At 43.3% G+C, this 23207-nt stretch overlaps 2 protein-coding genes across 6 annotated transcripts in view; one reads left to right on the forward strand and one right to left on the reverse strand.

Moving 5' to 3' along the window:
• NSD3 (nuclear receptor binding SET domain protein 3) overlaps positions 1-23207 on the forward strand; it is a 119638-nt gene that overhangs the window by 49819 nt on the left and 46612 nt on the right. For all 5 annotated transcript variants that reach the window (XM_056116781.1, XM_056116779.1, XM_056116782.1 and 2 more), the window contains exons 3-7: positions 10432-10503; positions 11535-11697; positions 14453-14607; positions 16030-16545; positions 18765-18891. In XM_056116781.1, the coding sequence (XP_055972756.1) occupies positions 10432-10503; positions 11535-11697; positions 14453-14607; positions 16030-16545; positions 18765-18891 (1033 nt within the window). The remainder of the gene's footprint in view (positions 1-10431; positions 10504-11534; positions 11698-14452; positions 14608-16029; positions 16546-18764; positions 18892-23207) is intronic.
• Positions 1-23207, reverse strand: part of DDHD2 (DDHD domain containing 2) — a 118961-nt gene that overhangs the window by 3004 nt on the left and 92750 nt on the right. The gene's annotated exons all lie outside the window — the stretch shown is intronic.

Raw genomic sequence — 23207 nt, forward strand, 5'->3', positions numbered from 1 at the left:
AGCAAACAGAGAGAAAAACTGTTAGTATTTACAGTATTCTTTTTGTACAGATTTATTAGGTTTTTTAAAAATTGTATTTTCATAAGGTTTTCACGTTAATTGATTAACATTCAATATTTCAACACCAATCCCACCACCATTCAGGCCTGCCTGCCAGGGGCAGATGCTAGTTTTATTGCTTATTATGAATATCATGAAAGGTCACACGGCTTCTTTTGGAATTCTAGAATGGTTGGGGTCCAGAGACATCTCTGTAGGGAGCTACATTTTGAGATTCATTTGGGAATCTCTGGACCAGGCCATTGATGTGCTGATGCAGACCATGGGTATGACGGGAAGGGCCGGACCGTCTACGCTGCTGCCACATGGCCTGGAGTCTTAGTCCCTGAACCTGTGCACCTGATTTTGCTTCTGGAAGCTCGTGGCCACTTGAATTTCATCTGGAGTGGGCGGAGCGGACGCACCCACTCCGTCTGAGGTGCCTGGTGGAATTGGCTCGATATGGGATCCGGAGACATCCCCGGCAAGCTGCTGTCTTCCGAGATCCACCACTGTGTCTCAGATTTATTAGTTTTAAAGATGATTATTCTAAGCAGTTATCTAGGAAGAAAAATGCATGAACAACTTATTGCCTTAAAAATATTTTCCTACCTTAAATGTTGACAAATTTTTTGTTACTTAGAGACTATTATTTTGTGTAATGTTTTTGAGAGATTTGGCAGAGTGCCAAATCTGATACCTATTATTTATAAATCTTAAATACCTTGGACATTAATGAAAGTACTAGGCTGTTTTGCGTTTTTAATTTTTGTATTTTATTGAGGCATAATTGACATTAATTTCAGATATACAGTACATATTTACTGTGAAACAACAAGTTCTTAAAGGAATATTTAGGACAGCATAATTTTTTTCTAAGCTGTTCTCTTGACATTTTTTTTTCCCTGTTTGAGGAACTTCTGATTCTTTCCTGGAATATCGGTCCTTCCATGTGGAATCAATTTAAAATGTTAAAAAGTGTTACTTACCCATAAAACCCTTCTGCTTTTTGGTTTGGGGGGGTCACATTGGACAAGCTCAGGGGCTGCTCCTGGCTCTGTGCTCGGTCATTTCTGGAAGTTCCCAGGGGGTCATGCGTTACTGAAGATCAGACTGGGTTGGCCACGTTGCTAGGCAAGTGCCTTAATTTCTATTCTCTTTCTGGCCCCCATACCAATAAAATCATAAATTTAAAATTCAGATCAATCAAACATTTAGGAGATAGAACTCAAGCCATCTTTTTCAGTGCTTTCTCTTAATAAAACAACACTATTGCTTTGTAAAAAAATTGAATGTATTTTCTGTTCTTGATTTTGTTTTTAAGCTTCCCTATCCCTTGAACAACTGAAGGAAATGTATTTTATACCCAGAAGTATTTTATCTGTTGGTGTTTTCTGGCTCCATTTTTTGCCCCCCTCCTCAACATTTGCCCCATTTTTTCTTTTTTTTTCTTTCTTTTTCTTTTCTTTTTTTTTTTTTTTTTGCTTTTTGGGTCACACCCAGTGATGCACAGGGGTTACCCTTGGCTCATGCACTCAGGAATTACTCCTGGTGGTGCTTGGGGGACCCTATGGAGTGCTGGGAATTGAACCTGGGTCAGCCTCATGCAAGGCAAACGCCCTACCCGCTGTGCTATCACTCCAACCCCCCGCCCCATTTTTTCTTAAGACCTCCCCTTCTGAATCTGAGAGATAGCTTGAAGGACTGAATACATGCTTTGCATGCCAGAGCCCCTGGTTTGATCCCCGTCACCATATTTTCACAAGCACAGAACTGCTAGTAACCCCAACCCCACCCACCAACACTGCCGGATGTGGCCTCAGAAAGGGTTGGGAGATGATTCCCCAAAAAACCCCAACTTCCTTCTCCGGCCAAGGATTTGACACAGTGGTAGAGGATATCCTCTATATGTATGAGTCCATGCGTTCAATCCCCAGCACAGCAAAACAAATGTTTCTTTTTTTTTTTTTTTGCTTTTTGGGGGTGTTGAGAGGGGGCCGCTGTTGAGTCACACCCAATTGTGCTCAGGGTTTACTCCTGTCTCTGTGTTTAGGGGGATAATACGGGGTGCCAGAATCTAACCTGGGTCAGCCTTGTACAAGGCAAGTACTAGACATGTCTTACCCACTATACTACCTTTCTGGCCCACTTTTTCCTTTCTTAATTGATATTTGAGATTCTTTACTCTCTTCTGGTTTACTAGATGCCTTTCTTTTGGGCTCAAATCATAGATTGCTTTGTGTCTGCTAGATATTTCTGGCTTGTTCCTGCATTAGCACATTTTACTGTGTACATTTCTTTCAGTGGAGAAGGGTCCACTCAGGGATTACTCCTGTTGGTGCTTGGGGAACCATATGGGATGCCGGGGATCAAAGCCTGGTCAGCCGTGTGCAAGGCAAATGTCCTACCTGCTGTACTATTGCTCAGGCCCCTGTGTACCTTTCTTTTCTCTTAGTGCAGAATCTGTTTTGATTATTTTTTTGGTATATGGGCCATGCCAAGTGTTGCTCAGGGCTTACTCTTGGTTCTGCACTCAGTATTCACTTTTGGTGGGAATTGGGATGCTAGGAATTGAACCCCGGGTTAGCTACATGCAAGGCAAGTGCTCTACCCGCTGTACTATCTCTCTGACACTCCAGAATCCATATTTGACTTCTTTATTGTCTCAATAGTTTGGAATAAATCTGGCTTCTTTCATTCTTTTTTCCTTTTTAAATGACCATGTAAAAAGATTTCATTTTGAGGACTGGAGCAATAGTACAGCGAGAGGGCATTTGCCTCGTATGCGGCTGATCTGGGTTTGATCCCTGCCATCACAAATGGTTCCTCGAGTACTGTCAGGAATAATTCCTGAGTGCAGAGTGGTAAGTGACCCTGAGCATTGCTGGGTGTGACAAAAAAAAATATCCCACCTCCCAAAAAAATTTAATTTTGTGAAAGTGCTCTTGACAATATTTCAAAGGGTCCTGAAGGAAATGGCAAGAGTTTGGAATTAATGGAATGGGAGTGAGAGAAGACGATCACGATCACCACCATCCTGTTGTTCGTCGATTGCCTCGAGCAGGCCCCAGTAATGTCTCCTTCGTCCTAGCCCTGACTGAGATTTTTTAAAAAGTGCCATATTCAAGGCTCTTTCAGGGTTAAGAGAACGAGACCCATCATTGTTACTGGTATTTGGTATATTGGGTACACCACGGGGAGTTTGCCAGACTGCCATGTGGGCGAGTTACATTCGGTAGCCTGCCAGTTTATCCAAAGTAAGAATGAGATGATAAGATGTCATGCGGCCACGAATGCGGCCGCGCGCTTCCGGGAGCTGGGTTTTATAGTCTCTGGGTCTTGGCCATTGATGGGATTACATGGCGCCAGGGGGCCAGTTGGTGGGTGTGACCCCTGCCTACTGTAAGATTGAGGAACTGGGTGGAGGATGCTCAGCCCCGATCTGAGTAGGCTTGGAGATCTCAGCCCCGGGACCCTCATGCCTTTGTTCCTCTGCTGGTACCTTCATGCGTGTGGAGAGTGGTCTCAGCATGGTGGTGGCTGGTTCTGGAGGTCTTTGGCTGCCGGAGTCCTGGTTGGGGCGGGGAGGGAAACTCAACCCGCTCCTCTCCAAGGGGCCCCGGCGAGGACAGCCAGGTGCGGGGACAGGAGACTCTGAGAGAAGACGAGACATGCAAATAGAAACACTTTGAAGGAAGTCCTGTAAAGAGAAAATAAGCTGTGGCTTTACACTAATTCTCGTGTACAGTGATGGAATTCTGTTGTTTTTAAAGGACTATTAACACCGATTAGTCACTCCATACCTATCTGCCCTCAAAAAGAGTGAGAGACAGTTACACCCAGACATCATGGAGAGTTGAATGTGCGGGGGAGGATGACTCGCTTTCTTGGCTACATACCTGCTTTCTCTAGTGGTCTTGTCTTCCTGCTCTAGGTTGAGGGTCAGAAGCCAAGATGTGAAGCTTTAAACTGCAACTAGACTAAAGTGAAGGTACCGGATGGGTGACTATAAAATAGGCCGGTGTTTCTATAAACTGCTTTATTCATACACTGGTGCTCAGGGAAATACTTCCTCGGAACACAGGTTTTTCTCTGATTGTTAATGAGCAGGGTCCTTTTAGAGTAGTTAATAATGAGGCCTCCGCAGGTACAGCTTTTTGACAGAGCTAATTTTGTGCTGTCAGGAAGTTGCCCCTACCTTCTTCCACCAGGTGTAGTTTCTGGTGTTTTCAGTACCTGAATCGGTAAGTAGTCTGCTTCCCCTTTTGCTCCCTCACAAAATTTTCTTCACATAACAGCAAACCATCTTTTTACAACCTAAATTGACACATGTGAATTCCTCTAGTTCTTTTCAGTGGCTTTTCATTGCACTTAATATAAAACACTTGAGGGAGAAGAAAAAAAATACTGGGTGATCTCACTTATCTGTGGTATATACAGAAATGAAAACAAGGCCATGGAAAATACTGAAACCCTGGACTTTGGATTGCAAAACTGAGATCACCCAAGCAGTCGGGGGAGGGGAGGAAAACGGAAGAGGTGGGCCAGAGGTGGTAGAGGGGCAGGGCTGGAGGGTCCGGGCAGGGGAGGTGATGGGGAAGGTGCAATAACGCTGCCTACTCCAAGTAGGCATGACCATGACCCACCCAAGTTACACCCCTGCTGTGCCCGTGTTGCCTGCACTGCAGTAAACAAGGAAGATTCCACAGACCCTGGGCTACCGCTCACAGTGCCCGCCTAGAGTTGCCGCCTGCGTACACTCTGTGGCTGTCCTGATGACAGCTGAGCCCTCTGTGTTGGGGGCACAGTCCCGCAGTGGTTCTGGGGCCAGCCAGGGCCCACCCAGCGCTGGGCTGCAGTGCAGCCCTCGGCCGCACCGGGCATGTGCTCCGACCTCTGGCGCTCTGCTCTCCGTCATGTTTGCAAAGCCTCAGCGACCTCACACATGCTGTTTCTTTTTTCTGGGTTCTTTTCCCCATGTCTTTAACTCGCCTTTTCTTTTGTTCTCAACTTACAGTTGACTTTCTCAGAGAGGACTTTCTGACTTTTGTATCTAAGGATACATACATACGTCACTGTTTCTCATATCCTTACATCATGAAAGTTGTGTTTGTGTTTTTATTGTAATGTCTTTTCTCCCCACTTGCTCCTTAGGGCTTGGGAGGCACATCTGTTTCAAATTCAAATACTCCATTTTTAGAACAGTGCCTGGAAAGTTATAGGCATTGTCGCGTGAATGCTTGATACTCGGAGTTTGGTATATTCATGTGGCCTATTTCCCGACAGTTCACTGCCCCACACCCACCCCCTTTAAAAAAACAAAACAATTCTCTTGTATAGTAAAGTTTTAAAATTATAATATACTTTTATCAGAAGTGTAGTCTTAATAGGCCAAAATTAGTTGAATTCATGTTTTATTTCTTTTAAAGAAGTAACTTTTTTGGGCCATTTGGCAGTGCTCAGGGTCTACCAGAATGCCACATGGCAGTGATGGGGTTGGTGGCAGCATTTGATGCTCGGGATCAAACTCAGAATTCCTGATCCCTTGAGCCACTTCCCTGACTGAGTAATTTAACTTGTGTATTTGTAGTTGCACAAGGACTAAGGAGACATTTCCTTTGTTAACAGTTCGAGAAAGACTTTTACTGCTGTCTGCAGCTGTTCTTTGTCTTCAAGGAACTTTTGTCTAGGTAGGAGGAAGGTCAAGCTTCTGTGTTAGTATATTCATGGGAAAACATGGGTGGGCTCCAGGGAGATAGCTCAGAAAGCTGGAGTGAATGATCGACTTGTAGGACTTTGGATTTGATCCTGGGCACTTGGTGGTCCCTAGCGCACCACCAGGAACAGCCTCTGAGCACTGAGCAGGAAGCTGCCTGTGAGTCTGGTGGAGGAGGGCCTGCAAAACCAAAACAGAAGTAACAAGCAGAAAAGCAAAAACAAAAAACCAGAATGGGGGAGGGTATCTGATAGAGTTAAAGTGGGTTTTGAGAAAAAACAGCAGAACCCAAGATAAACTAAAGTGGATGCTGTGATTTTGGTGCCAGTCCTCCTACAACGTAAATTATCATTCTCAGATGATTTGGGTGGCTTTCAAGGTAATAACAACACAGGGGTGTGAAGAGCAGAAGGTACCTGAGTGAATTTCTGTTCATTGTTGCTTCCTGCAAACACAGCATCAGGGTTAGGGTGTTTGTGTGACCCTAGTCCCTTTGGGCCCTCGCGAGTTGTCCCATTTCCACTCTCTCTTCTTATGTCATTCCTCAGTCTTGAGTTATTGGCTGGAGCAACTCTTCTGGATGCTCCCTGCTAGCCAGAAGAGCTCAGGGTTTGAGGAAGATACACTAAATCACTTAATCACTTAACTTCCCGTTAGTCGTCGATTTGCTCGAGCGGGCGCCAGTAACGTCTCCATTTGTCCCTGTCGCGTGCTAGTGTAGCCCAGTGGCATCTGTTCGCTCCGGGAACATGAAGGGCCTCAAACCGATCGTTCATGATCTTGGCGAAGAAGTCTGACCATCTGGTAGGTGGGCGGCCACGCGGTCTCTTGACATCCCGTGGAATCCAATCAGTAACAGCTCTAGTCCAACGGTCGTCTTTAAATCTCATTACGTGACCAGCCCATCTGATTTCCGACACCTTGGCAAATGAGACAGCGTCTCGGATCCTTGATCGTCGACGGATGTCAGAACTCCGGATTCGTTCTCTCATTTGAGTGAAACGTGATATTCCAAGCATAGCTCTTTCTATTCTTCTTTGGGAGACCTGAATGGTGTTCTCATCTTGTTTGCGTAGGGCCCAGGTCTCTGAGGCATATGTTAATGCAGGAAGAACAGTGGAATCAAAGAGATGTGCCCGGAGCCGGAGGTTCTTCGTCCTCTTAGCTATTTCTTCGACGTTCTTGAAGGCGTTCCAAGCCGCTCTCTTCCTCCTGCGCAGCTCGGGTGCCAGGTCATTTGTCATGTTGACCTCTCGACCTAGGTACACATAGCTGTTGCATTCGGAGATGGTCGTTCCATTGAGAGCGAATGGGGCGTCAGGAACAAGGCTGTTTCTCATAAACATTGTCTTCGTAAGATTCAGCTGTAGTCCTACCTTTCCACACTCACGGTCAAAGTCGGCCAGCATTTGTGCCGCTTGGCTGATGTTTGGTGTTATTAAAACAATGTCATCAGCAAAGCGGAGGTGGTGTAGTTGCCGACCATCTATCTTCACTCCCATTCCTTCCCATTCCAGTCGTTGCATGATGTTCTCGAGGGTGGCACTGTGTATTCGATATGCCAAAACCAGTAACTACAACTGGTCTCATTCATACACTAAATAACAAATATAATTTGCTTTTTACAGAAAATAGGAATATACAAAGGTAAAGAAGATCTGGCACTATTTTTCTCATTCATTCCCCAACGATAACAGTTTGATATACAATGTATTGAACACTTTTAGCTTATTTCTAGACTGTCTTAAAAATAAATGTATTTTTTTGTGGTACTAGATATTAAACCTAAGGCCTCACAAATCATCATGAACAACTTGATGAAAGTAAAATAAAAATGCAAAGTAGGTGCTTTATCTCCGAGATATGGCCCTGGCCCATTTGTCCTTTTCATTTATTTTGGTTGTTTTTTTGGTGCAGACGATTTTACAATTAACTAGGAAGATGTTGGTAGCATAAGGCATGTAGGTATTGGCATGGAATGTGCTACAATTATCGTCTTTTGGCTTCAGTCTTCCCATTTTGTATATTTCGGTAGGCTAGTCTCCTAAAAAAAAATTGCTGAATTGTACATATTTTGGAGTTTGATAGGTATTTCCAAGTTATTCCTCAAGAGCTTGTAGGAATTAATTTTAAGTAACTGACAAGTTTTATGATGATGAGTGTAGTATTTATTACAGACAAGAATATAGAAAAGTATACAACAGTCTTCACACACTTTCTTCTAAAGAAGTCTTTTTGATCATTCTTAGCTATATTTTCATAACAAGAAATTTAAAATAAATTATTTAGGTCCTGCTATAGGGGCAGGTTTGGGTCATGAGTGTTAAGAAAATCGGAAATAATGGTGGTGAGATTGGTGCTAGAATATTGAATATAATAAATCATCGTGAACAACTTGATGAAAGTAAAATAAAAAAAGTTTTTTAAAGGTTATATAAAATAGTACAATAAGGCTCCCCCCCCCCTTTTTTTTTTTGCTTTTTGCTTTTTGGGTCATACCTGGTGCCCTGGTGCTCGGGGGACCATATGGGACGCTGGGAATTGAACCTGGGTCAGCCGCGTGCAAGGCAAACACCCTACCCGCTGTACTATTACTCCAGCCCCAATAAGCCCTATTTTTTAAATTATGAAATAGGATATTTAAAAATAGTGGATGCTTAAAAATAGAAAAATAAAACTGGAAGTGGAAAAGTAATGGAGGAATTCAGTGAAACCAAAAGGTTTTTTCAAAAACGAATAAAAAACATTGGTGGTGGGAAATGTACACTGGTGAAGTGATGGGTATGGCACATCCTGAGACGGAAACCCGATCATGAACCACTTTGTAATTGTGTATCTCACAGTGTTCAATAAAAATTCTTTCTAAAGAGAGTGTAGAAAAACTCACCAAAAAACTCACTGTCACTTGTCAGTAACCTTTTTATATATATATATATATATATATATATATATATATATCTTTCTAGACTTTGCTCTGCGTGTAAAAACTTATTTTTCAACATTAGGGCTGGAGCGATAGCACAGTGGTAGGGCGTTCGCCTTACACGCGGCCAACATGGCCGACCCGAGTTCGCTTCCTCCGCCCCTCTCGGAGAGCCCGGCAAGCTACCGAGAGTATTCGATATGCCAGACACAGTAACAACAAAGTCTCCAATGGAGACATTACTGGGCCCGCTCGAGCAAATCGACGATCAACGGGAGGGCGTTTACCTTTACCTTTACCTTCAACATTAGATCAAACTTTATGAAGTAGTTTGGTATTAGTTTTCAGATATTATTTTTCCATGTCTTTTTTTTTCTCTTTTTGGGTCACACCCGGTGATGCTCAGGGGTTACTCCTGGCCTGGCGGTGCTCAGGGGACCATATGGGATATGGGACGCTGGGAATCTAACCCGGGTCGGCCGTCTGCAAGGCAAACGCCCTGCCTGCTGTGCTAGCGCTCAAGCCCCTTTTCCATGTCATTTAAAGATTATATTATCCTGTTCTAGTTCGCAGGTGCTCTTTGACTAGCACCGGTGTGCTGTCTTCCCTCTTTCCTTTTGGTTCCCCTTCCCTCCCCTCAGTCAGTGTGGTGGTGGTGATGGGGCCACACGCTTGCTTGGGTGTGGTAGTTGGGTGTACTTGCGTATAGACTCCTGACTGCAGTGTTCGCACTAGATTCTTTTTTTGCTTTTTGGGTCACACCTGGTGATGCACAGGGGTTACTCCTGGCTCTACACTCAGGAGTTACTCCTGGCGGTGCTCAGGGGACCATATGGGATGCTGGGAATCGAACCCGGGTCGGCCATGTGCAAGGCAAATGCCCTACCCGCTGTGCTATCTCTCCTGCCCCATGCACTAGATTCTTAACTGTGATCCTCACACATCCTTCCTCTAGGGCAGCCGGGGACTTGCAGACGGCCAACGTGCCCATATCGTGTTGATATATGCAGTGGCTTTGGGGTCAACCCCATGGTCTTCATTTCCATGGCAGGCCCTTTTAGACGCTGCACCATTTCCCACACCTTATTTCCTCATTTTTCTTAATCTGTTTTTTTTTTTTTAACTTTGTAGTAGATTAGCTCAATTTGTTAAGTTTGATAGGTTTTTCATGCCTCTTCCCCCCCACCCCCACTCTTTGGTTCACACTCAGCGGTATGTTTAGGATTACTCCTGGCTCTGCCTTCAGAAATCACACCTGGGACCAGATGGGATGCTGGGGATCAAACTGGGGTTGGCCGCATGCAAGGCAAGTGCGCTGTCCACTGTATGTAATATTGCTCCAGTCCCAGGTTTTTCCATGCTGCTTATTACTTACTCTCCAGAAAACTTAGCCAAAACCCCAAAATATGTTTAGTTAGAAAATAAGTTTGGAAAGGGACTGAAGAGTGCAGTTGGGAGAGCACTTGCCACACATGTGGCTGATGCAGGTTCAGACCTTGTACTCCATGTGGTCCCCTGAACCCTTCCAGGAGTGTCCCCTGAATGCTAGAGCCAGGAGTCAGCCCTGAGCACAGGCAAGAAAAAATAAGAGCTATACCTATGGTGTCCAACAAAAACGATCTTAAAACAGAGAAAGCTGCAGCTTTACTCGTTAACATTATTCAGTTAGCAAATGTCCTTTGTTCTCTTTGGTAGTTTTGGTTTTTTGTGTGTGAATCTTTGATTTTTCCATGTTGTTTTTTTGTTTACCTAGAGACCAAATGAAAGGGTTGACGCTGTATCAGAAAAGCCAAGAGAAGATCCAGTCCTAAGAGTGGAAACCCCAGTGAGTTGCTTTGTTGGGTACTGTCCAGCTACACACATGATGCATGTGAGAAGATCAAAGCAAAGTGATTAAAGCGCAGCCCATTTGACATGTCACTACCGTTTCATACTTCTGTGAGAAGTTCCTTCAAAACTTGGCATAAGCGGCGAAGATTTGTGGGAGTGGAGCAGATAGCTTAGAGGACGGGAATGTGTGCCTTGCCGTGGACCTGGGCTTCAGTCCCTAGTGCTGCCTGGTCTCCTGAGCACTGTGTGCCTTCTCCCAAAAGAGGCGTATATTTTTGTGAATGATTTTCCTTTTCAAGACCATAACGTCTAGCACCCCTCGGGGACTGCTCCAGACTCTGTTTGAGGGACCATGCGATGCCAGGGTCAGACGCAGATCTTCCTTGTGCAAAGCATGCGCTTAGTGTGTTGAGCTGTTTCTCTGGTTCCCGTTGCCTGTTTTGGTCTTGGGGTCACGCCTGGCAGCACTCGGGACTTGCTCCTGGCTCTGTGCTTAGGGCTTACTCCTAGCTGTGCTGAGGAACCATGTGCCATGTGTGGTGCTGGAAATTGAATCGAACCAGGGTTGGTTTCAAGGCAAGGCAAGCTCCTTAACCCCCTGTTTTATATGTCTCCTGCCCCTCAATTACCAGTTTTTATAGAGTATGTGAATTTGACGATAGAAACCATCAAAGCTGATTTTCTTCCCTTTTTTTGAGGGTGTTTGGGCACTTGTCTCTGCCCCACCAACACCAGTGCTGGTGGGCCGCTCTCAAGTCCGGTGATGGAGCCCACGTGGTTCGAGGGACCCAAGTGGACTTGTCCGCATGCGTGCCTTGCCCTGTTCTGCGGCTCTGGCCCCAGCCTCCCTTCTCTGTTTGGAGTCAGCTCATTGTTTTCCTTTTCGCACCTTCCCTTGTTAAAGATAAGCAGTCATCAGAGAATGGATGATTGAAGATAAGTTTTACAAGGTTAGCTGTTTCGTGTACTTTGTGCAATTTCCTTTGCAGAGTCTTCCTGCTGATATTTTCTGGCTTTTGGTTACAGGTTCAGCCAGTATTATCTTCTGTTCCGACAACAGAATTGTCTGCTGGCGTTCAGTTCCAGGTTGGTGACCTTGTCTGGTCGAAGGTGGGAACCTATCCTTGGTGGCCTTGTATGGTTTCAAGTGATCCCCAGCTTGAGGTTCATACCAAAATTAACACAAGAGGTAAGAAAAAGTGTAAATGTTGCATGTAAATATGAGAACGCATACATAATATGTAATTGGGTGCCGAGTACTGTCATCCTAACTAGCTGATAGCCTTTGCAAATGATAAAATCCTTGCTTTCCATTTTCATTCTGCACTTGTTTCATCATTTCTTTCATGCTTTTCCCCCCCTCACTTCTTTTTTTCAAAAGACCTTAATCTGGCTGACTTTTCATAAGAATTCCAAAAGGAAGTAGGTGGATAAAGTAATTATTTTTCTTACATGAACTTAAATGGCATTTGGGCTAAGTCTTACTTAATTTTGGTTCTTACACCACACTGTCTGTGCTTAGGGCATTACTCTGTGCGGAGTGTGTGCTCAGCCCTGTTGAACTACTTCTCCAGCCACTGTGTTGCACATATAATGGGTCTTTTTTACTTTTCATAATTTTATAGCATACATTGGCCATTAAAAAAGTACTGGTGAAAGGTTGGAGAGAGCACAGCGGTTAGGACGTTTGCTTTTCACACGGCCAATCTGGGTTCAATTCCCAGCATCCCAGATGGTCCCCCAAGCACTGCCAGGAGTAATTCCTGAGTGCATGAGTCAGGAGTAACCCCTGTGCATCGCCGCGTGTGACCCAAAAAGGGGGGAAAGAAGGTATTGGTGAGTCAGATAGTACAACGGGTAAGGTGCTTGCACTTGCCTTGTGTGTGACCAGCCAGGCTCGATTCCTGACATCTCTTATGGTCACCAGAAGAGCCTACCAGGAGTGATTCCTGAGCACCACTGGGTGTGAACCAAAGCCTGAAAAAATGAAAAAAATATAATTTTAAATATGTCATGCTTCTCTATCAGTTACTACTTCATACTTTTTTTAAAAAAAATTTTTTTAATTTGCTTTTTAAATTGATGTAGTATGATAGACTTCAGGTGCACATCATTATAAATTTATCTTGAAGACACATTGTTAATACCACTGGCGATTTCATTAGGAACTTCTTTGATTATTGGAAAGTTGAAATACTCAGAGACTGTTGCTAGTTTTCCAAAATTCTAAATTGTATAAAATTCAGTTTTATTCTTCTAAAAACTTTTAAAATTTTAGGCACCGTGATCTACAAGAGTATTAATAGCAAGAGTTGAATGCAAATAATGTTATAACATCATACTCTCCCCCAGAGAGTCCCTTCCCTTCCCCCTACTTCAGTTCCAGCCCCCTCTTCTTCCCACCATGCCAAGCTCACTTCTGTAGGTCAGTTTCAATTTTATTCTTAGAAATGAATGAATACTGTTGGTTGATTTCTTTGTGTGTTTTGAAGTGCCAAGACTTTTTTCATTTCTGAGGAAATACTTGCCAAATGTTCAAGTTCAAAATAATCTCCATTTTTCTGGTGTTCAGTGGGAAAGTGGTGAGATCACCTTGGAAATCAAAATGTCTCAAGAGTTTTTTTCAGGATACTGATCATACTCCAGCATGCAGAGTGCTTCATGCATATTTCCCATGTTACCACACAGAATATTAAAGAATGTAGTCGGAAGTCGAGATTCAGTCAAATTAATTTCACTGCTGTATTAAATATACTTAATAAAACTGACATTTTGAAAAGCACCGGTTTGTTCTGGTGAAGATTGTGACCCTTGTATAGTTGGGTGCTGCTGATCACCTTGTGGGGTAAGATGTCAGGGGACGTAACTACCATTGCTCTTGCAGCATTACGTGCCATTGACGAAGACTGTGTCATGGTATTGTTATGAAGATGGGTTTTTATTTCACGGTGTACCTGATAGGGTCTCACTGGCCTCTTCTATCTGTAGGTCTGTGTATATAACTTTTTTGTGTGTGTATGAAGCTAGATTGTTTTGTTTTGTTTTGCGGCCACACCCAGCAGTGCTCAGGGATTATTCCTGGCTCTGCACTCAGGAATTAACTCCTGCCATTGCTTGGGGGCCGTTTGGGATGCCAAGAATAGAACCCAGGTTGGCTGCCTACACGGCAAGCACGCTACCCCTGAACTAGCTATTTAGCCCCTAAGAAAGATAGTTTTTATTGAAACTAGTTTAGAAAGATGAGAGGGGAGGAAAAGGGAGGAAATGTGTGTTTAAAAGAGAACAACGGACTTCCCAGAGTGGAAAAAGCCAAGACAAGCAAAATACAGGCTCAAGGGATAATATGGACATGAAGAGCATGTAGCTTTTGGGTCCAGAGCGATAGTACAGAGTGTAGGACGTTTGAATGCGGCACACCCAGGTTCAATCCGCAGCATCCCATATGGTTTCCCAAGCCCTACCAGGAGTGATTCCTGAGTGCAGAGCCAAGAGTAACCCCTGAACATCACTGGGTGTGACCCAAAGAGCAAAAAAATAAATAAATTTTTAAAAAAAGAACCTGTAGCTTTCACATAGCTAGAAAGTCAATCATCCAGAACTTGGTGTTTAGAAATTTCCTTCAAGAAACTAGTCATATTCATTTGTAAAAAGGTTTGAGGCAAGAAAAATAAGTTGTGTAATCAAGGTTTTAAAAAAATCTGATAATTACAGAATTTCTGATTTTTCATTATCTTAAAATGTGCGCATTTGAATTATTTGCAGTGCTTTTTACAATGATTATTGGTTGTGTCATTTGGTAGCTATTAGAGTATATTTTTGGACAATTCAGAATGTACACATTTTAATAGAAGCAGTATTAGGGAGCTTGGGTTAGTTTCAGGATTTTGGCAAAGTGCAAACATATGCTCATGTTTGAAATTATTAATAAGAATTTTTACTTGCAGGTGCCCGGGAATATCATGTTCAGTTTTTCAGCAACCAGCCAGAGAGGGCGTGGGTGCATGAAAAGCGGGTCCGAGAGTATAAAGGTCATAAACAGTATGAAGAATTATTGGCTGAAGCAACCAAACAAGCCAGCAACCACTCTGAGAAACAAAAGGTAACTAACAATTTCCGAGTTTTGTTAAAGGGGTAACTAACAGCCTAAAAAGCTATTAATATTGCCAATAAGACATGGTTAAAGACGATTAGAATTTTTCATGATTGAGTAAAACTTGAAAGGACTTGTTATTTAGCCCCTTGAAGTTTAGTTTTAGTAATTTATTGTGCCAGTGTTTGTTTCATGTCATTAAGCTATTATAACCTTATTTAAAGTGAACTGTCTTCCGGGTCCTCTGTCGGCTTCTGCTTTGATTGAAACAGTACTAGCATAAAGGCAAGTGCTGTACATGCTGGACTATTTGCTCTGCCCAGGGATGAGTTTTTTTAAGTTTATTTATTTTTTGCTTTTTGGGTCACACCCAGCAATGCACAGGGGTTACTCCTGGCTCTGCACTCAGGAATTACTCCTGGCGGTGCTCAGGGGACCTTATGGGATGCTGGGACTCGAACCCTGGTCAGCCACATGCAAGGCAAATGCCCTACCTGCTGTGTTAGCGCTCCAGTCCCCTAGGATGAGATTTTTTAACTTTGCTTATTTTAACCTGGGCCTCTTAGAATTCAGAAGATTGTTTTATTTTCACACTTGAAAAAGTACCTTTTATCATGGAGGATTTTGACTCATTTTCATCGCACTTAAACATTTGCAGGTTTATACATGAATGTTCAACATAGTTATAAATTGATTGGCTCACTTACAACAACTTCAGTCTCTCCCCCTGGGTAACTCCAATCATTGTTTGGTCATCCTGCATACTCTTTTTCAAATATTTCTTCTCTCCTGATCAACCCTGAACGTAGACATGTGTGGAAAACGTGACTCGGGTATTTGTTTTTTCTCCTGCGTTCCTGCTTTCCTGTGTCCTGTCAGCTTTCGGACTTTCTCCTTTCTCTCCTGTGCGTCCTGTGCGCACTATGAAACAAGCTAGCAGCAAATCTTCTGACTTTCTCTTTGCCTTTAGCTTTGTTATGGTCTCAGTAGTATCCCTAACTCTTTGTTTGTTGGGGACCACACCCAGTGGTGCTCAGGGCTTATTCCTGGCTCTGTGCTCAGCGATCACTCCTGGTGGGGCTCGGGCACCAGATGGGGTGCCGGGGATGGAGCCCAGGTCAGCCACTTGCAAGGCAAGCAGATGTAGTGTCTCTCCAATCCCAGTAGCCCTGATTCTTATGGTGTCACTTTAACATGTGAGGCTGTTACTGGCCATTGAAAAATAATCATTTCTATAATCTTTCTTTCCTTTGCCTTCATTATACGGAATAGTTGTGGGAAGTTATGACTCTAGGACATACCATTTATTCTACTGAGATGTTTATGTACACCTGAAAAGATGGATAGGTTCCATGGAAAGTGCTTATTGATTTAAATGTAACTATTGGATTCTAGGCCTGTTCAATAATGCCCCCCCCCTTTTTTTCAAAGATTCGGAAACCCCGACCTCAGAGAGAACGTGCTCAGTGGGACATTGGCATTGCTCATGCAGAAAAAGCTTTGAAAATGACCCGAGAGGAAAGAATAGAACAGTATACTTTCATCTATATTGATAAACAACCTGAGGAGGCTTTATCCCAAACGAAAAAGAATGTTGCCTCTAAAACTGAAGTTAAAAAATCTCGACGACCAAGATCAGTGCTGAACGCTCAGCCGGAACAGACCAATGCGGGTGAAGTACCCTCCTCACTCTCCGGCACTGAGAACCGGAGGCAGAGCCAGAGGCGGCACACCAGCGTGGACGAGGACGAGGCGCCTCCGGTTAAAATCGCCTGGAAGACAGCGGCGGCGCGGAAATCCTTGCCCGCGTCCATTACCATGCACAGAGGGGGCCTGGATCTGCAGAAGTGTAACATGTCTCCTGTTGTGAAGATTGAGCAAGTGTTTGCTCTTCAGAATGCTACAGGAGATGGGAAATTTATCGATCAGTTTGTTTATTCAACAAAGGTACCTTCACAAGTGTTTTTTTAGATCGTCAACTTTGGCAGTTAAACTAAAACACGGGATCAGTAATTTAAATACCTTTGTATCCACTGCATTTGAGATGTTCATTTACTCTCTTCACGATGGGTGAGAAGGCATAATAAGCAAAGGGCTGTGCTTTCCTTTCTTTCCTTCCCTCCCTCTTTTGTAATATCCCCATCTGTACTAGATTATTCCTGAACCATGCAGCCAAAATGGAGCTGAACTCCCTAAAGTCATGGAAAAAAACTGGGCACTTTTCCTGTTTCTATCTTGTATAGTTAGTTTTTCTTGGTTGCAAAGTGTTCTTCTTATTCAGTCTTTTTGGAGGTTTTGTGAATTAATCATTGTATTAATTGTGTCTACTGACCAGTGATTTTTTTTTTAGGCATAAATGGGTTTGGGATATCTTGGTGCATTTTAGAGAAATGCTTGAACTATGCTCTGTACCAAACTGAGGAAAAAGCTTCTTCAAATAGTATCTCCATCCGCCAGCCCAGGGCCTCCATTTGGAACACTTACAACACTTTAGTTTTAAGACTTCAAAGTTCTTCCATAGCGGTATTAATGCTAATCCTCGATACCTCATCACTGTTCTTCCAACCTATACCACAATGTGAGCTTGACCTTCAGTTTAGCAGCACCTCTTGGATGTCCACTCTTAAAGAATTGTGTGGATTTTCCCTAGCAGACATGCTTTCTGTATTCTCTTGGAGATGGATGTGGGTTTCCAGTGTTGACCTGTTTCTGCCTATAGGGCCTGGAGGTTCATCCACAGTAAGGCTAAGCCATATGGAAAAAAATTGTATTACTCCCCACTTGATTAGTAGTTCTGATTAGTAAATGAAAAGATTGAATCTCTTTTTCCCCCCGTGCAAATTGACTTTATTTTTGGAGCAGATTTTGTCTGCTTTTGGATGTACAAATCAAACTTACACATCTTCTCCAAAGAGTGGATCAAATTCAAGACAAAAACTATCTTTTCCAGATGAAGACTGAAAACACACTCTCCTTTATTTCGTTGCATTAAAAATATCTAATGAGATGAAACTGTAATTGTACCTGCCTTTTTGTATGATGATCCATATTTGTTGGGTGTGCATTTTGGTCACCATGAATGGTGTATTTCTATATAGAAGGACATTCTGATATTTAAGACACATTGACATTTTTGTCTGCATAGTGAGGTAGTTTGTCCAAATGGAAATGACTAGCTTTCTCTTTTTTTTCTTTTTGGGTCACACCCAACAATGCACAGGGGTTACTCCTGTCTCTGCACTGAGAAACTATTTCTGGTGGTGCTCAGGGGACCATATAAGATGCTGGGATTCGAACTCGGGTCGGCCACGTGCAGGGCAAACGCTCTACCTGCTGTGCTATATCGCTCCAACCTGAAAATGGCTAGTTTTCTCTTACTGTGACATGGGTAAAGCAAGATTATTCGGGGTAGAATAGAAATGTTTCATTTTTGGTAGAAAACTCCGTGATATAGGTACTTTTTTTTTTTTTTTTTTTTTGCTTTTTGGGTCATACCCGACAATGCTCAGGGGTTGCTCCTGGCTCTGCACTCAGGAATAACTCCTGACAGTGCCTGGGGGACCATATGGGATGCTGGGAATCGAACCTGGGTTGGCTGCATGCAAGGCAAATGCCCTACCCGCTGTGCTATCACTCCAGCCCCGGTACACTTTTTAATGATTTTCATCATCTGGACTTAGTTGGGGTGTTGTTGTTGTTTTTTGTTTTTTTTTTTTTTTTGCTCTTTGGGTCTCACCCAGCGATGCTCAGGGGTTACTCCAGGTTCTGCACCAGGAATTAATCCTGGTGGTGCTCGGGGGACCCAATGGGATGCTGGGAATCGAACCGGGTCGGCCGCGTGTAAGGCAAACGTTCTACCTGCTGTGCTATTGCTCCAGCCCCTTTTTTTAAACATTGTTTTTATTGTTCATTTTAAACTATATCCTGATGTCGAAATCAAATTGTTCTCAATATGACTCAATTTCCAGCTTCCCATATGGTCCCCTCAGTACCACCAGGGGTAATTCCTGAATGAAGAGCCAGCAGTAACCCCTGAGCATTGCTGGAGAGGCCCCCAAAACAAACAAAAAGAAAAAAAAAAGTCAAGCAAATTTTGATTATCTTAGCCTAGGATGGTATTTGTCTAGTAATTAATTACATCTTTCTCAATTTGCCTTGTTTTGAAGGGAATTGGTAACAAAACGGAAATAAGTGTCAGGGGACAAGACAGACTTATAATTTCTACACCAAATCAGAGAAATGAAAAGGCAACTCAGAATATGTCATCTCCTGAAGCAGCATCTGGTCCTACAGGTGGGTGTAGCTAAAGACTTCAGTCAGTTTTCAGAGGTTACTGTTCTCTTCTGCAATAAATACTGACTTTGTTCCCAAGAAAATATTTTCAAAATTAAGTGAAAATTCTCAGATAGAAAGTGAATAAATAACTATAAAATTACAAAGACTTTTCCTTTTTTTTTTTTAAATAAAAAAATCAAATTTTCCCCCAGTAGTCCTCCTACCCCCACACCCCACCCCGCCTCTGGCAGGGCGTTCCCTTTTGCTCACTCTTTCCTTTAAGGTGTTGTAGTTTGCAGGAGAGGTATTGAGTGGCCATCATGTTTGGTCTAGAGTCTACTTTCAGCACGCATCTTGCAACCTTGAGCGAGTCCTCCAAACATCCCTTTTTTTAATTTTTTAAAAATTTTTGTTAGTGAAACACCATGAGGTACAGTTGTAGACTTACAATTTTTGTGCTTGGGTTTCAGTCATACCCATCCCTCCACCGGTGCCCATTCTCCACCACCAATGATCCCAGTATCCCTCCTGCCCCCCCAACACCCCGTTGCACCCTGCCTCTGTGACATTTATTTTTAAAGGAAAGAAAGAATAGGGCCTGAGTAGTTCTGAGTGCGGTCCCAAGCGAAAAGAATAAATAGAAATTAGAGAGCTTTATTCATAATAACAGTTAATTTTCCTATAGGAATTTTAGCAATAGGAAGGTTCTAGAATTAAGAGTATAGCTTGGCAGTGATTCAATGTCGTGTACATGTTTCACATGTAGGAGGCCATTGGTTTCATTCTTGTCACCAAAAAATAAAATCCACAACAATTAAAAAATATAATCGTGGGGGCAGGAGAGATAATACAACAGGGAGGCACCTGCCTTGCATGTGTGGGACCTGGTTTTATTTTTTTTTAATTTAATTTTTATAAAGTTGTTCATAGTATTTGATTACATTTAATAATCCAATACCAGTTCCACCACCATTACACCTTCCCACCACCATATTTCCGTCCCAAACCCAAAGCAGAACCAAAGTAATTTATTTTGCATTGCTTATTGTGAATAATTTGCTAAAAATGATCCAAAAAAGGTTTCTTAGAGGAAAGTGTGTGAAGATTGTTGTATTTCCCCCAGGAGCCGTTAAGCCCTTCTATAAGAGATTAGTAACATGTTGTCAAAGGTTGAGCCGTCTGTGCATATATATATATATAATATATATTATATATATGTGTGTGTGTGAGAGAGAGAATATAGTTCCTCCTAAAATTGGTTGCCTACTGCTTTAAACCCCGTCAAAGGTGGTGTGCTGCTCTTGGTACATCAATCGTGTAAAGTATGAGATGTCCAGGAATAGATTCCCTCATGGGTCCGAGCGTGTGGAGAGCAGCCATGAGCATGGTGGCGGTTGAGTTCTGGAGGTTTTTGGCTGCTGGGGCTGGATCCGTTGGGGCGGGGAAGGGCCTCACCTGGCCCGCTTCCGGTTGCCCCGAATGAAGTGGACTGGTGCTGGGGTCTGGTGGCACGGCTATGGCATCTCATCCTGTGCTCTCAGAGATTTATTGTAGAGTCTGGATTGTGGCCGTTGATGAGATTATATGGCACCAGACGTGTCTTGTGAGGGTGACTGCCAAGCTGCTGGAAACGGGGACGTGGGGAACGTCACCCATTCCCTGTTCCCTTGAGTCTGGAGTTTTCAGTCACAAGGGACCTGGTTTTAATCCTCAGCACCACATCAGGTGCCCTCAGTCTTGCCTGGGGTGATTCCTGAGCACAAAGCCAGAAGTAAATCCCTGGCACCCCAGATGGGTTCCCTGAGTACAACCAGCAGTGGTTCCTAAGTGAAGAGTCAGGGGTACCCCTGAGCATTGCCGGGTATGGCCTGCGTTTCAATCTCTGGCACCCCATAAGGTTCATTAAGCCCACCAGGAGTAACCCTTGAGCCCAACTGAACACTGCCAGGTATGGCCATAAACAAAAACAAAAAAGATTTACTCACTAGGGCCTGAGTTACAAGTAATTCAGAATTACATCAGGCTTTAAGCTTCTCAGAAAATTAACTGGTTCACCTTTTCGGTTCCAAAAAGATATTTTTTAAAGAATAAAGTAAACCAAACTCCTTTCTCCTAAACTAGACAAAGCCAGTTGAGGGGCTGGAGCTGTAGTACAGGGGTAGGGCATTTGCCTTGCACGCAGCCTCCTTTATGGTACCCTGAGCACTGCCATTAGTAACCCATTAGCATCACTGAGAAGGACCCACACAGCCAAAATAAATAAATAAAAAAGACAGCTAATTGACAGCTCTTTTGTTAATGGCTGCCTGAAACAGTAAAACAGATGGAAAGTCCTCACGAAGCCTGCCCTTCAGGCTTTGGGGGTTGGATTGAAAGCATTCTGAATATGGTATTGGGAAGGTGTAATGGTGGCGGGATTGGTGTTGTAATGTCAAATGTAATAAATTATTGTGAACAACTATATAAAAATAAATGTAAATTTAAAAAAAGGAAGTCTGCCCTTCCTTAAAAATTATTTTGACCATTCCAGAGTTACAGCTTTACTAAGTATCAGCACTCGTCTTGAATAAAGAACAGGATACCTGGCTCTCAGTTCATAGCACAGGAGAGTTGGGCCCCCAGACTGCTGGCCTGGAGCACACTAGCGGCGAGGAGTGTGCCATTCTCCTGCGGGCTACAGCGGGAAAGGGGAAGGATGGGTTTTCAGTACTGAAAAAGTTAAGTAAATAAGAAAAAGAAAAAAGTAAGTCGTTGGTCTCATGCACAGAAAATAAAATAGTGCATTTTCTCAGGTATGTATAGATGTTATAACATAAATATATACACATAGAAGTGTATATGTATACATACAATTTGGTTTTGAGGCCACATCTGGTGATGTTCAGGTGATGTTCATGGTAATTAACTGAGGCACTAATGAATATTTTTTGTTTTAGTGTTTGGGGTCACACCGGCAGTGCTCACGGCTTACTCATGTCTCTGCGCCCAGAGATCACTCCTGCCCTAGAGGCAGCTGGGGGGTTGGCAGGAGGGAGACTGGGGACATTGGTGATGGGAAATGTACACTGGTGGAGGGATGGGTGTTGGAACAGTGTATGACTGAAACCCAGTCATGTGAGCAGCTCTGTAATGGCGTGACTCACGGTTATGCAATAAAAGGAATGTAATTTTCAAGAAGAAAGAAAAGGAGAGGGGCCGGAGCCGTAGCACTTGCCTGACTGCAGCCAACCTAGCGTTGATCCCTGGCACCCCATATGGTCCCCAAGCTTGCCGGGAGTGATCCCTGAGTGCTGAGCCAGGAGTAAGTCCTGAGCACTGCTAGGTGGGCCCAAAAATCAAAAGAGAAACAAGGGAGGGAGGGAGGAAGAAAGGAAGGGAGGGAGGGAAAGGAAAGGAAAGGGAAAGAAAAGAAGAAAAGGAAGGACCAGAACCAGATTTGCATCTTGTGACCTTTAAAAATAATATATAAAACAATGAAGCTCTAGGGTCCAGGTGAGAGCCCAAAGCCCTCAGGCATATGCAAGGCCTCAGATTTGCTTTCCCATCACTACGAGGCCCCTAGCATCCCTTTGTGTGCCCTGGATGGCGCCTAAATTCTGTCGGGGAGTCCCTGCTGGTTGGTTTCCTAGCAGCACCAACCCAGAGCACTGGTTCAGGCCCACCCTACTGGGCCAGGAGTGACCCCTGGGAGCATCAAGCAGTGCTGAAGGCCTCCCCTGCACAAAACAAAATGGTAATGGTGATGGAACGAGTAAGTGAATCTTGGCACTGACCAGCCATAGCCATAATTATTTGAATATTAAAAGAATCTTTGGCCTCAGGTCTTCATGGTTAGGTATTTCATTTTGTTATCTTTCTTTATACAAACTGTTGGTAATATTCTGAATTTAAGTGTGATATATAGACTAGAAAGGTTTTTTATTTCTAGACCTTTATTTATTTGCTTTTTGGGTCACACTGGTGATGCACAGGGGTTACTCCTGGCTTTGCACTCAGGAATTACTCCTGGCACTGTTAGGGGGACCATATGGGATGCTGGGAATCGAACCCAGGTTGGCCGTGTGCAAGGCATATGCCTTACCCATTGTACTATCGCTCCAGCCCCTAGAAAGATTTTTAAACCTATGCCTTTCACCTAGGGGGAGAAAATAAGTTCTTCACAAATACTAGACAGATTTTAAATATTACACATTTACCTTTGATGAAAATGAAAATTATTGAACACTTGGGCTATAGAACTTTTTCTCATATATTCTTTTCATTATGAGTTTAGTTTCTGCTATGAATTGCCTTTTCCTTTTTTTTAAGTGAAAGGCAAAGTAGAAGACTTGAAT

This window comes from Sorex fumeus, unplaced genomic scaffold, assembly GCF_029834395.1.
Source record: "Sorex fumeus unplaced genomic scaffold, SorFum_2.1 ptg000033l, whole genome shotgun sequence".
Lineage (NCBI taxonomy): Eukaryota > Metazoa > Chordata > Mammalia > Eulipotyphla > Soricidae > Sorex > Sorex fumeus.